The sequence below is a fragment of the Nicotiana sylvestris genome, chromosome 10 (assembly GCF_000393655.2).
Source record: "Nicotiana sylvestris chromosome 10, ASM39365v2, whole genome shotgun sequence".
NCBI lineage: Eukaryota > Viridiplantae > Streptophyta > Magnoliopsida > Solanales > Solanaceae > Nicotiana > Nicotiana sylvestris.
Window position 1 is genome coordinate 11,150,396 of NC_091066.1, and position 15,354 is coordinate 11,165,749.

The 15,354-nt window shown below is 35.7% G+C and overlaps 1 protein-coding gene across 1 annotated transcript; it reads left to right on the top strand.

Annotated features, from left to right (window-relative positions):
- Positions 1 to 2,004: 2,004 nt before the first annotated feature.
- LOC104222433 (uncharacterized) lies at positions 2,005 to 11,998 on the top strand. The gene is made up of 4 exons (XM_009773666.2): positions 2,005 to 2,333; positions 2,614 to 3,501; positions 9,768 to 10,794; positions 11,063 to 11,998. Exons 2-4 carry the CDS (start codon positions 3,424 to 3,426, stop codon positions 11,617 to 11,619), a joined length of 1,662 nt encoding a protein of 553 aa, XP_009771968.1. The 5' UTR covers positions 2,005 to 2,333; positions 2,614 to 3,423; the 3' UTR covers positions 11,620 to 11,998.
- Positions 11,999 to 15,354: the final 3,356 nt, after the last annotated feature.

Consider the following 15,354-nt stretch of genomic DNA (forward strand, 5'->3'; position numbering starts at 1 on the left):
TTAATAAATAAGCGACCAACTTTGATCTCTCTTTTTCAGATTTTAAAATATAATATTTGGATTAGAGACCAAAGTTGGTCGCTTTTTTATGATTAATAATAAATAAAAAAACGTAATTTATATTTAGAGACCAACTTTGGTCGCCAAAATTATATTATTAAAATATTAAAGCGACCAAAGTTGGTCGCTATAGTCTTTACCCGGAATATTTGGTCCTTTTACCTTAGAGAGCAAAATTGGTCGCTAATTAGCGACCAACTTTGGTCCCTAAAATAAAGGGATCAACAATATAACGACCAAGCATGTTTGGACGCTTTTTGGTCGTTTTTGACTTATAAATGACCAATTTTGGTCGCTTTTTTGTGGTCGTTTTTTACCGGATTTCTAGTAGTGCATATTCAATGAATTTCTAAGACAAATAAAAGGTTCTAACCAAAGCTATTGGGTTCGGCCGAACCCGCTCTCAACTCTCTAGCTCCGTCCCTGACCGAGGACATGACCCTCGAAGAAAGGTGTGGAGGTCGAAAATTAGGGTGGTGGGTTGATAGACAGTCTAGAGTTTTACCTTGTCTTACCAGTAGTAGTAGTACTAGTCGGGTACCTTCCCATTCCAATTCCTAGTCCCTTGTTTCTATACGGTATGTCAGTACTAGCAGCAGGATTGGCACTATTCTTGTAGTTTCATATTTTTAGATCTTTGTCATTATTCGTTGTATTATTTACTTAGGGGAAAGTTGTGAATATTTCTAAAGCGCACTAGGGTGAGATTAGCCAGTTAGGAGTTACTATTAGGATGTTAGTGGTCATCTACTGATGCAGGGCTTATCTGCTGGTTATTATCGTACTTTCCATCTATTTCGTATTTCTTATATTGCTGTCATTTTATTATGATTCTATTGATGGTACTAATATATCGACTCTTGTAGCCTTCTTGAGCCGAGGGTCTCCTGGAAACAACCTCTCTGCCTCTCGGGGTAGGGGTAAGGTTTGCGTACATATTAAGTCTCTACTGTTTCAAATTTAAATTGTACATATAAGTTTAATTGTGATTATCCATCGATGTTGTTTGCGAAAATATGCATCCACCACCACTCATCATTACATAACCAAACAAATTTTTTTTAACCAAACATTGAACAAGTTATCTTATAATTATGTGTTCTATATGTGAAATCAATCTGAATTATAGCCCGTTTGACCAAGCTTCTCAAGAAAAAAAAGTGTTTTTTTCCCAAAAGCACTTTTTTTTCCTAATTTGAGGTGTTTGGCCAAGCTTATTTGGGGAAAAAAGTGTTTTTGGGAAGAAACAGAAGCAGTTTCAGAGAAGCAGAAAAAAGTAGTTTCTTTCCAAAAGCAGAAGCAGAAGCAGTTTTGGCTTTTCTTCTTACCTAAAATACCCTTAACAAAATATAGTATATACCAAAATAACCCTTAAACCTAATACTTACGATATTAATTTATAAATATTTCTTCTTATTTTTAGGAAACTTTCTAATATATAGTGACTTTAGGGGTGAATGCTTTTATATTTGTTGAAGGAATTTTAATATATTTAACTTATATTAAAAGAATTAAGTACTTTTTAATTTTATTTTCATATTTTACTTAAATAAAATGAATTTTTTTTTAATTATTGCATGTAATAACAAAATTTTGATATTATTTATTTACTTATAATATTAATTATTAAGTAAATCTATTCATGTCCTTATTCGTAATTTGACACTTAAAAGCACTTTCTAAAAAGCTTGGCCAAATACAAATTATTTCTCAAAAGTGCTTTTCAGATTGATTAGCCAAACACAAACTGATTCTCTCCAAAAATACCTTTTTCAAAAGCACTTCTCAAAATAAGCTGATTTCTCCGGCTTGGCCAAACAACCTATTAGTCGGATGGATGAGTATGGAAAATGACAAGTAGATTAGAAGAATGGATATTTATTACTATTTGGAGTACTATAGATTCTAGCACTAGTATATAACTTATGAGGACTTGAGTGTATAATTTGATGAAGAGAGAGAGTTCATCAAACGGACAAGTTGGCGAGAGTGGGATCCTCTCTGTCTCTCTCTCTCTTCAATATATGTGAGGCTTAGGCTCTTACCCTCCGCTTTCCTTTCCCTCTTTCCCAAACCCAGAAACAGAAAACAGCAAAGCAAACAAACAAGAGAAAGAAAAAAAACCCCCCAAAAAACCCATTTTTCTCAAACCCTATATTTATTATAGACTAAGAGAAAAAGCTCACAATATAACAACCTTAAAGAGTGATTTGAGGTTGCAAAATCCATTGTGTTATTCTCGATTATCTTGAGATCTTGTTCCATCCTTAAAGGTAAAAATTATTAAGAAAAAAACAAGAATTAAATACCCAACTTCATTGATTATAATTTCAGCTTAAAAAAGTTTACCCATTTATGTATTTTTACTAAAATGGGCATTTTTTTTTTTAAAAAAAAGATGATTTATTTTGGGGTCAAAAAGGGTGTTGAATTTTCACTTTGATTCCTTAAAACTTCAATAAAGATTTCATTTTTATTGGATTTTTTTGGGTAAATGTTAGGGTTTTTGTTCTGTTCTTGGGTGCTGAATTGCTCTTCTGATGGAATTTTTAGGGTTTTGAAATTGGATCGGATACCGGTCAAGCTCCAACTGATTAGGGTTTTGATCAGAAAGGGTTCTCAGTGTTAATATCAGCTTCTGGTTGAGCTTCAGATCAGAGCAAAATATGATTGTGGGGGGATAATTTGAGCCTAATTGGGAATTGAATGATAGAGATTTTTAGGGTATGGAAGAGGACTGTATATTATACTAGTAGAAATGGAGAACTATTGAAACAAAGGAAAAAGAAAAGGAGAATTGATAAGTGAGAAAGGTTTTTTGAGTTTTTAAGTGAAAAGGGATTGTTGTGTTTCCTTATCAGTTTTGCTTAATTAGTGTAGGGATGTTTATGTTATTTGGCTTTGGAGTGATATGCAAGAAGAGGTGATAGTTGTAAAGTTTTGTTTTTTTAGACAAGATAAAGGATCAGATTACTTTGGAGAATTCTCTTTTCTAAGAAAACCATTTGGATTGACATAGTTCTTGAAAAGCTTTTTTTTTGTGGCATTACCATCTTGAGTTATTGTGGTTTTTTCGTGTTTTAGCTCTGTGATATTAGATTTCGAGTACTTGAAGGGGGTTTCTGACTACCTAGGTTTATCACATTGGATATTTAAAGTGAAGAGCTAGTTTAATTTAAGTGGGATTTTGGACTGATTGAGTTAGGATTAAATGGAGGTGAGTTGAAGTTGGAAAGTAATGTGGGGTCATGGTGAATGGACAGGAGTCTAGTGGCTTGTTACTGGAACACTGCTGTGAGAAAGTAACCGAAGGACACTGTTTCCATAACAGCGCCTTTTTAGCTTGGAGTAGAATTCTGTGCCATGTCTCGTTGCTTTCCATTTCCACCACCAGGATATGAAAAGAAGCCTAGACCGGAGGACGGGGACTTATTAAAAGAGGTTTGTTCAAGTTATCACATTATGTTGATATGTTTTTGTTATTCCAATAATTTCATGATGGTTACTTCATTATAAAGAGGTTAGCTGTGATGCATGGACATCTTCCAATGGAGTGTTTTTTCCGAAGTAGTACTTGAAATGAGATAATTTGATTAGCCTTTATTGCTGGAAAATAGGGCCCGTGTCAAATCTGAGTTTATTGTTTTGTCGTATTTGGTCATGTTAAGTGCAATGATAAAATGGTAATTTCATTTAATTGCTTGGAATTTTTGAGTATGAAGGATATTTTAAACCTCATTAGCGTCGTTGGATTAATATATAAGGAGAAGACTCTTTTGAAGCACTGCTCAGAGATATAGGGTGATTTTGGTTAAGAGAGATGGGTAGAGATGTGCTTGTTTTTTGGTCCAGATTATTGATGATGTGATCCCTTTATTCTTTTGTTTGGTCATGGTTTAGTAATCTTTTGGGGGAATTTAAGGTTTTTTATTATTATATGAAAATGGATTCTGGCTTTAAGATGAGTTTGGTAATTAATGCAAGTAAAACCCCATAAGTTTCGTTGGGATAATCCTGCAATCCATGCTTCTGGTAATTGACATTTAGGATCTTTTTTGTTATGAGCATGTTAAAGTTGCTCATTGAGTTCTAGGAAAACTCATCGGACGTTGTAATCATTGCTTAGTTTTATCGCTGGTGCAAAGAATACTAAGTAAGAAAAAGAGAAACTTATTGGTCAGTCTTACTGTAAGCACCTTTCGTGTGAAGGGATTAAGTCACTATGATTCTGTGTAGTGGATATTTCAGCGGCATGATGTCTCTTTATTATAAAATCTTTGAAAAGTAACCTTCCTGTAGAACTTCCTTAGGATGTTGGGGATGTTCCTTTTGAAGGCCTTAAATCTTATGAAGAATGCCTTTATCTTTCTGGCAACCGAGCAAATACAACCTCAGTTTAAACGGCTTCATACTAATTGCTGATGAGTATGAATGTTTCCTCTTTTTTTCTTTTTTTCCTCTTAATAAATATTTTAAATGTGCTGCTAAAGTTTAAATGAATTGCATATAACTGCCTGACCATTTTGCTTTATGTAAGACATGCTTTTGACATCTTCTTTCACAGGCTACTTAGCTCTATGTGTTTCATAACATCTGTAATATTTGGTTAAACAGAGAAAAAAAGACAGAGATTTTGAGATTGAATTGTTTGATATTTTCTCAAGCATGTTTGGATTTGTATAGTGTTTACAAGTAAGTATGCCTTATGTTGTTCCTATTCCTAATTAATCAATTAGAAGATCCTATACTTTACATATTTACAAGGAATTGACTTTTTCCATATTTACGAATTCCTAACATTCATAACACCACCCCTCAAGTTTGGATCATACATATTTGGATGATCCTAGCTTTTTTCAAATATACTCAATTTGGTGCCGCATTGTCATTTTGTATGAATATTCGCTCATTGATCATTGAGTTGAGAAGCCTGTAGCAGTTCATCACAATTCAATCTTTTGTTAAATAAAATGACATCTATTTCAAAATGCTTCGTAAATAAAATAATGTTCAATGCAGCTGATTGTTGCAGAATTTCGTTGGTTCATCTTCTTTGCACCTCAACTCTTGGAGAAGTTGTTTTAGCTTTATAAGATCACATGTAACCATAGTCATTGCTCGGCACTCTGTTTTGCACTTGATCCAGCTAATCTTGTTTTTTTGCTTTTAAAGATATTAGATTTTCCTCCTCCTTTCTTAAAAAAAAGAAGATATCCTCCTATTAGTTGGAACATAATACCGTCAAGTGGATTGTCTGTCCGAAGGAAATCATGCTTTGTCTGCATCAGAATATCTAAGAATATTTGTATCTCCTATTCTCATACAAAAGATGTTGTCCTAGCAAACCCTTTGTTATACCTTAGAATGTGAATTGATGCATTAAAATGAATGTGACAAGGAGCTTGGAGAAATCAGCTTACACTTGCAACAAATGACATATCGAGTGGTGTGATTATAAGATATTTGAGCTTGCTAACTAGTCTCTAATAAGCACTTGGATCCTTTAAAGGCTCAAACTAGCCAGTACACTAGCCTGAACAGATTTTAAGAAGATTTATGAAATATCTAATCTGGCTATTACAACTTCTAAACACTAGAAAGGGACCAACCAAGCAAAAAAAAAGGGGGGGGGGGGGGTGTTTGCTACAATCCAAAGAAGGTGAATCAATTATCCCTTCATCCACATATCAAGAAAACTAGCAGAGGCTGATATTTAATGCCACAGAAAATAAATACTAAAAAATTCTTTATGCCTGTGTTTCTTTGAATGGAAAAGGAAATTTATTTAAAGTAATAAGATACAGAAGGCGACTTTCCTTCAGAATGTTGTTTCTGTTGGGTTTGTTTATGGGAAGTACTTTGTTGTCAGGGTGTCTCCCGATTTTGTGTTTAATAAAGTAGAAGCAAATAAAGAAACTTTACACACTTCCCTTTTCCTTTTGGGAAAAAAGCGTTCGGCAAAGGAACATTAGCGCAGTTTGCTTGATTAGATACATTAAGGCAAGGTGTTCTTGAGTGTCATACCTTTACAGTACTATAGTGAGAAATGTATGGGAACACTTATTTGCTATGTGATGTCGAAACTGTAAGCATTCGGGGTATGTGCTTACATACTTGGATCATATTATACTTATTTAGGCTATCAGTTTGCTGATTAGGCTGTGTGTACAATACTTTTTTGGGCTGGGTATGCTGCAAACTAATTGAGCTACAGTGGGAAAATGGTTCAATAATTAGGTGGTCCATAGTACATTTGGAATAAGTGAACCTTGAAGATATCCTCTTTCCGAAGGCGAAACTATAAAATAGAAAAGAAGTTCATAAAGGGAAATGAGTATTTAGGAAATCATATTCACTTTATTTTCATTGGGTATGATGAGGCATCATTTCCTGGAGATGATTTTTGAAACAATAATAAGACACTTTTTCATTACGTATAACAAAAAGCCCGCTGCCCCGATCAAGAAGAATTCGATGTAGTAGATGCTTTATGTGTGGATCCATAGATTTCTGCTTTCTTGGGGATGCAAAAGTTGATGCTGGATTTAATTATGTTTGGGATGCAATGCTGATGTCGGGTTTAGTTATGATATGCTTACCGTTGTGGGTCAGATGCAAGATATGCAATGCAAAGATATGCAATGTAGTGAGAAAGTTCTGGTTCGCAGCTCCCCTTCGCATTAGGTATCCCACCTTTGGGATTATGTTGTTTGCCAAGGATGAAACTCAAGAGAATTGGGGGCTCACACAACCCGAACTTCACCCTTTCAGGTAAGGCAATTGAAATAAAGCCGATCATTTTTCTAGAACAGTCTACTTTTATCTGTTGAGTGACGGCCCTTCCACTCGGCACCGGCGGATCACTAAGGCAATTGTTGAAATTGGGGGTCCTTTATGTCATGCCCGCAAGCTAGTGGTTGAAGTTGAAGGCTAAGTTGCTCGGACTCGGGTGCAGGTGTCCGATATGAGTGCAGATTTCGAGATCGGATCCTTCATGATCTAAATTTTAAGATTCGGGGGTACGGATCTGCTTACGGATACCGGTGTGGGGATTCGGCTAAAAATAGTTCAAATATCCAAAAATCGACTAATAAGATATGCCTAAATTATGCGACATTATGTGGAAAAGTTAAATGGTGCCTAAATACGAAGAGAAAAAAGGAAAAAGATTGACATATAAATTTTTACGTTCAAGGTATTCCATTTTTTACAATTTTACCCTAGCTTTTATTTTGATTTAGAAATCACTGCATTTGTCCTGAATTTCTCTGTTGATTTTGCTCAAAGTACCTAAAATCGATTAACCAGATCCCGAACGGTTCCTACTTCCACACCCACACCCATGTCGTGTCGGCACGGGTGCGGCACCGAAAGTGAAGAGTCCGAGCAACTTAGGTTGAAGGTTCAAAGCGGAAGGTAAGAAGTTAGGTACATTCAAGGTGAAGGACCATTCGATTCATTAATGGATTGGGCAAGGTCCTCACCTCTTGTCATTTCATACCTTGTAGCAGAAGGGCGGGCCAGGCTGGAACTCAGCCCGGGCTAGCTTCTTCTTTGTTTGAGCTTCTCTTCGGCACAGACTGAAAGGAAGAACAACCATCACTCGGGCATAAATAGTAGAGATGCTTATCATGCTTGATATACACTTGGACAGAATATTAATATATCTTATTAGCTATAACTTAGCCATTTCTGAGTATTTTCCCCTAGTGTAACTGAGAGAATCTAATTGATTTGGAAGGCTGTATAATTCTTTGAGCGCTTTATAGATGTAATCTTGGGAAAGATGGTTATTATTGACTTAGTGCCTTTTGCTAATATTTGAATAAAAAACCTTATAGAAAGCTAGTTATTCAGGGAAATTGCTAATAACTCTCACATACAAGCCAACATGTACAATCTTCTGTATCCATTTGAATTTCATGTGAGGCTGTAGGTTTTCCCTAGGACAAAGTACTTTGCTTGATATTTACTTGCTGTTTGTAGATTTGGAATATTGCAATTTGCTATTGTGTTTTTGCATTTCCTTTAGCTATTTAGCTATGACCTGTGTAGTGACTGAAAAAATGAAGAATTCATCGTAGAGTGATCCCGCTTGATGTAATTTGAGTATTCCTGTTTCTTCTCGGGAAAGTTATCCATCTCCCTCTTTCATTAGGTACCTCTTTTGTGAATCAAATTTGATGTACTAACAAATGGTATTTCCTATTGTCTTTCAAGTCTTAATAGTATTATGTAATTGATTGATTAGATCTTCAGTATGCAACATCATTCCTCCTCTCTTTCTTTTGATTTGGTATCCTTGTTAGATGTTTTCTGAAACTCCTACTCGTTAGGATGATGTGGAGAAGAACAAGCTTCTTAAATCTCCTTGTTGCATGTTTGTCCTGACCTGGAAATGTTTCTACTTCTATTCAGTATCTGAAACCATTTTAGGTGATAATATGACTGTTGTTTCAAGGACTAGAATCCGTGATAATGGAAAATATTGTCCGGTGATTGTTTCCTTTAAAAGCATGAAGGATAGAACCTGGAGCATAAATCCTTACTTTACCTTATCAAGAGAGGACATATGTTTTAGCAAAACTAGCTGGATGGTTCTATTGCCTTTTGGGTTGCTTTTTGAGTCCAAATCTGACATAGGTGAATGATTTTTGTGATTGTGCTCATATGTTTGTACTTTGTTGATAATTATGTATTACTTGGCAGTAGAGGATTTGTGTGCCTTGCCAAGATGAGAGTGAATACTGTTTAAAGATCTCCTTTAGTATTAGTGCCTTCCCCAATAACTTATCCAAATAAAGGTTTCTCTTATACACCAATTCAGATTATCCTAGAATGGGAAGTGAGTTGCAAGCTTTTGCAAATGTGTATTTGTTCACTCTGAGGCCTTTTATTTATTAGTCTCTTATATGATCTTAACAAATAACAGTTGTAATTAATTTTCAGTTATCACCTTTCTAGAAGGTGGCATTGTGAGAAATCTTCTGGAGATGCATCTATGAAAATTAGTTCTTCGTAAATTGCATCTGTCAGTGGATGCAACAAGGGATTCAGCTTCATGATGCAGCCAATATCTGATTGCTTCTGGTTAGCTTAGCTTTGGTGTGTGAGGGCAAGAGAGTTTTTCTATATCATGGGAAGAAGGATTTTCCGCCTCAGTAGAAACCTAAGCAACAGTAAAGGAGGAATTCCCCCTCTCTACTGTGTTTGGATATGGGAATCCTAGGTCTTCCCTCCTGTGTTTGAATGATTTCACTGGGAAGATGATGTTGCCTTAGGGTTTCTATTTCCTCGTGTCCTGTTCCGGTTATTCCCTATTCTTGTAAAACCAATGTTTCTGCAATGTTATTTTATAATTGCTTTTCGAATATAAATGATAAGAAGGGCTAGTTATTCTTTTGATTGCTCTAATAAAGGCCATTGGTTCTCTACTGGTGGTTGGTGTTTTCCCCTAAGCAACTACTGCAATGTGCGGGTGCTCTCGTGTGTTTGTGCTCAGGTAGTCTATATCTGGAACTCCCACCTGAACATGAAACTCCTCGTTCCAGTTTTCAAGTTTGGTGCTTTACTCTGTTGTGAAACTGTGCTAATTATTCAGAATTGTAATTTTTTCCTTTCAGTTTTCTTTGTTGAATGAGGATGTTGGCATTGATTGTACATTTACGTTATTAATATAGAACTAGCATGTTTTTGCTGTTTTGTAGGAGAAACGGAAGGAGAAAAAACATAAAAAGGAGAAGAAAGACAGAGAAAAGAAAGAAGGTAAAGAAAAAAGGGATAAAGACAGGAGTGACGGGAAACACAGGGAAAAGAAAGACAAGAAGGATAAACACCGCGACAAGAAGGAAAAGCACAAAGATAAAAAGGACAAAGAGAAGGACAAGGACAAGGATAAAGAGAGAAGTGACATCTCTGAAGAGGCAAGAGTTGACGTTCTACCAGGAGTTTCTAGTGGACAAAAGCTTCCTAGCAGAGATGAACATTTTAAAAAAGAAAGCATCAACTCACAGGAAGCAAAATACCGCGATCAGTCTCAGGGCCCGCATGCAGAAAAGCTCTTTAAAACCAGCCTCCCCACTGTTGAGACAGAGGAGTCGAAATTTGTACAGGAGTTGGCGAGGCGGATCAGAAATGAACAGAAGGGTGCAGGAAGTCAGTTGGCTGAGAGATTTCCAGTTGAGTCGAAAAGGGATGAAAAGACAAATACGTACATCAAGGATTTTGGTAATTTTGTTGAAGAAAAGGAAAAGAAACAGGAGAAAAGAGTATATAGCAATAAGATGGATGGACATCAAGTCAGAGTTGAACCGAGAATTGGTGTTAATTCAATACTTCCCAGCTTTCCGGACATGGCAAAGAGCAAGTTTCATGGATTGCCTCCATTGGAAGAGAATGTTGAGAGCAGGAGAGAGGAAAAAGAGAAATCCAAAGAAAAACGAGATGACAGACCAAGAGAGAAGAAAAAGGATAAAGAAAAGGACGCAAAAAGTCATGCGAAGGAGAAAGACAGGGAAAAAGAAAAGAAAAAGGAAAATAAGGCGAAGGACAAAAGTGCACATAGGAAAAGTGAACCGGATAAATCAAGACACATCAACAATAAGAGTGATTTTTTCAATGTTAGTAACACCAACCACCAAGTTCCACTTGTACCCAAGGATAACATTGCTGGAATAGTCACTGAGGGAAATATCAGAAAAAGAAAAGAAATTGAAACAAATGGTTTCCTGCATGGTGAGTTGAATAAAATATTAACAGCTGCTGTTTTATCGAAGACTATTGCTTTATATCCTCCTCTAGTGATAGTAGGAAGGCTCTGCAAGTGTGTTATGTGATTTGTTTCTTATGTTTTTGGCTATAGTCTGTTAGGTAATTGATAACAGTACCTACTGTTTTCAATATTTTCATGTGAATCACACGAAAATTTGAGCAAGCATGTTCAGCTTCAATTGTCCTTTGGGTTTGGCTGATTATTGTTGCTTGTTTTTATTCTGCTATACAGAGAGTGAAGTCAGGCCTGCTAAATTGCTGCGGCCCTCATCCTCTCATCAGCCCACACAGAATGGAAAGATATCAGATACTCATCAAAAGGCAGAAATGTTATCTTCCAACAAACAAGGAGTTGCCGCTGATGTGCAGGTGGTAAACAAGGAGCACAGTGTTAATGGTACCATTAAGTTATCCAACAGACACAGAGTTGCCACTGATATTAGGTTGGCAAACAAGGAGAACGGGGTCAATGGTACAGTCAAAGGTCAGCCATTGGCTATGTCTAAACCAAAAGCTTCTTCCACGTCTCCTGGTGCTGATCAGATTGCTGAAGCGTCTAGAAGACCTCCTCATCCTGATTCCAAGTATCTGAACCAGATACTCTCAGTTCCGAAGATGGACGAGTGGTCGGGAATTGATGACCAGGAATGGTTGTTTGGAAGCAAAAGTACTCTGGTTAGGAAGCCCGACATGTGTCTTGATGAAGTTAATGACAATCGGGTATGGTCAGAAGCTTTGCAAATAGACTCTGCTGACGTTTGTGCGTTGCCGTACGTAATACCTTATTGATCGCTGTTGACATGATCTAACACGGTGAGTTTCCAAGGACCTAGCTCTTGTCAGCTATGCAAGACTGAGTATTTGGCTCGGAGATACCAACGCTGGGCTCTCGGTTGGATTCTCTCACCTTTCCTGCTCTGGTGGTTTTCCGCATGGCTATACTTAGTGCTGATATTGACTCAAGATTTAGGTACATCAATCGCCATTGCTGATTGGAGGGGCTAGTTGTTGCCCTGTACTCGAAAAATCTAACTGTTACAGCCCCAGATGAAACCAACCAGAATGTCTAGGAAGATGCATGCATAATTGAGTGTAAACGAACTAGTATTTGTGGTCTTTACAACTCCACACAATTTTGATTTGTAATATAGAACTGCTATAATTGTAAGATAGATGTTTGGGGGGGGGGGGGGGGGACAAAGAAAAGAGGTAGCAACTGAATTCATTTTATTTTTATTCACTTAGATCTCAGTTTTGTTTATAATCCATTTCCACTTTCTGATATTATAACATGAGAATCTGATGCTCAGGATTTTACTTGGCAGTGTTTCAGAAAGAATTTATTTAGATTGACATTTTTTTTTTTTTGAATAGGGCTGTATAAATATAGAAGATTTATATAACTTTATATTATATTTGAAAACATATCATCAAATAGATGGTATCGGTTACATATGTTTGATCTCTACTTTTTTTGGGCCAGATTTGATCTCTATATTCTCACACGACTTCGGCTCAATAATAAATAATGCTAAAGTTTGATCATAATGAAATACAAGCAAATCTTCTCAACTGAAATGCCGTTTTTTCTCTTACCTCTCTTAAGTTATAACAAGGATAAGATAACTTAGGTGATCAGTAGTTACTTGTTCTTTTCTCTACTTATTCTTCTATGCCAATAATGGTCCAATTGAACCTTAACTGCCTTCCAAAGTTAATTGTGTCAATAAACGCATCCATAGTTTTAATTCCTAATCAATACAATTATATACATGTTATAAATATGTTATAAATATATTATATTATGGATGTTCATTTAGTACTTCGTTGTAAATAAGCTTCCTGGGACTCCACCGTAAATATGTTTATCTATTTAAGTACTCTATTGGAAATAAGCTTCCTGAAAAGCTTATCACTTCGGTACCCAGTTATGGATAAACATTACCCCCGGTAGAAGATTATCCATACCGGGTATAATAAGCTTATCCGTTCAGTACTCCGTTATGGATAAACATTGCTCTCAGTAGAAGATTATCCATATCTGGTATAGTAGTAGCTTACACAGCAGCTTCCTTTCTTCTATAAATAGAAGAGATTTCAGTTCATTATGTACATCAGTTTGAATTCGAATAATATATCAGTTTCTCTCTATACTTGTCTTTACTTTACAGTCTTTATTTTATAACATGTTATCAGCACGAGACTCTGCCATCTCGAGCAAATATTTTGAAAGTATTTGAGGTAAGAACTTTCTTTTCCTAAATAATGTCAAATCTTTCTAAACTTGAATTTGTAGCCCTGGATATATCGTGCAAAAGCTACATGTCTTGGGTGCTTGATGCTGAAATTCATCTTGATGCGATGGGTCTGGCAGACACCATCAAAGACAAAAATCAGGCATCAAACCAAGACTGTGCCAAAGCAATGATATTCCTACGCCATCACCTTGATGAGGGCCTGAATATGGAATATCTTACTGTTAAAGATCCTGTCATACTGTGGAATAATTTGAAAGATAGATATGACCACCTGAAGATGGTTGTTCTTCCACAGGCACGATATGATTGGATTCATCTAAGGCTACAAGATTTTAAATCTGCCAGTGAGTATAATTCTGCTATGTTCAGAATTATTTCCCAATTGAAATTATGTGGTGATAATATTATTGATCATGATATGTTGGAGAAAACTTTCACCACTTTTCATGCCTCGAATATGCTCCTGCAGCAATATCGAGAGATGGGATTCAAAAGGTATTCTGAACTTATCTCACATCTTCTTATAGCCGAGCAACATAATGAGCTATTAATGAAAAATCATGAAAGCCGATCTACTGGTTCTTGTCCATTTCCTGAAGTGAATGAGACGAACTTCCACCAGGCTAAACGTGGAAAAGGTCGTGGCCCCAGTCGTGGCCATGGTCGTGGTCGGGGAAGAAACTCTGATCATGGTAATAATAATGCACCAAAGAACCCTCCTAGCCACCAGCAGTGGAAAAGGAAGGAACAAAAGCATGAAGCGGTACAAGCACCAAATGCAGAAAATGCATGCTATAGGTGTGGAGAAAAAAAGCACTGGTCACGTACATGTTGTACGCCAAAGCACCTGGTTGAGCTTTATCAAGCCTCCCTAAGGAAGACAGAGAAAAATGCTGAAGCAAATTTTATTTCTAAAGATAATTTAGACTTCATGCATTTGGATGTAACTGATTACCTTGCACTCCCAGAAGGAGAAACAAGTCATGTAATCGGTGGTGAATCTGTAGAAATGTAAATATTTTAATTTTTGTTATTTGTAATAGATAGTATGGTTATGTAATTGTTGTACATAAAGAAAAATTATGATTTGATAATGATGTTTACTATAATATATCTTGTTTATGTCATTTTGAAGAATATGGATAACATTATTAGATCAACTTAAACTCTAGCAGAGTTTGCAAGAAATATACAACCACAAGAAGTGGTTATATTTTGTATATCTCATTGTAATTATATTTTGTTAACTATCAGAAGTGGTATATGCCTATGATCACCAGAAGTGATAATTTAGGCTTTCTATGGTTACAATTGAAGATAAGCTACATAAATATTCTCTATATTAAATGCACGCCTCGATTTGCTCCTGAAGTAGTAAATATTTTAAAAGAGGTTGAGGCATCACAATTTGATGTGATTAATGCGCATTCAGATAATTATGTTCGATTTCCTGAAGGATGAGAACTTTTGATAATATTAATCCATTCCCTGAAGTGAATGTGACAATACTAATAAGTCGGGTAAATATGAACGCGCTCTTGATGTAAATACATTACAATTCACCTCCAGAAGAGTTAATATAATTGAGAGAATATATACTCAATATTTCGTATTTTAAATTTGCTCCTAAAGAAGTAACACAATTGAAATTGCCTCCTGAAGTGGAAAAATATTATGAAAAGGAGTTTTCGTGTGCTTAAACAATTGTTTTACATTGTTTATTTGATTGTGATTTTCTCTCATGACACCAGCAATGTCTGAACAATATTTGATAGTACAAAATATATCAACAACTCCTGAAGAGCTAAATGTTTGCCTAAAGAATACATGACACCAGTAGTGCCAGAGAAATATTAGATTGTGGATAATAAATGAAGGCTCTCGAAGAGCTTATATACAAATATGTCATTCATATTATATGATTATGGTCAAAACATATGTTATAGTAAACCTGAAGTTTACTAATATAAATGGCTATCATAGTGAAACTACAAATGATTGGAAGATTGATAATCTTCATGTTTCCACAATCATAGTGGGTAAAATAATATGTATGTGAGAAGTTACCCGCCTTATTCTTTAATTTGTACTATATCATGTATCACAGTAAACTAGAAGTTTACTAAAGCAAAAGTTTATGCTATAGTAAACCAGAAGTTTACTAAGAGATAGCACATGACATGATAAACTTGAAGTTTTCATTTGCCATTTTTAAATGAGCTATTTGAAAATTCAGATAAGCATATACTAAAGAACTAGAAGATTC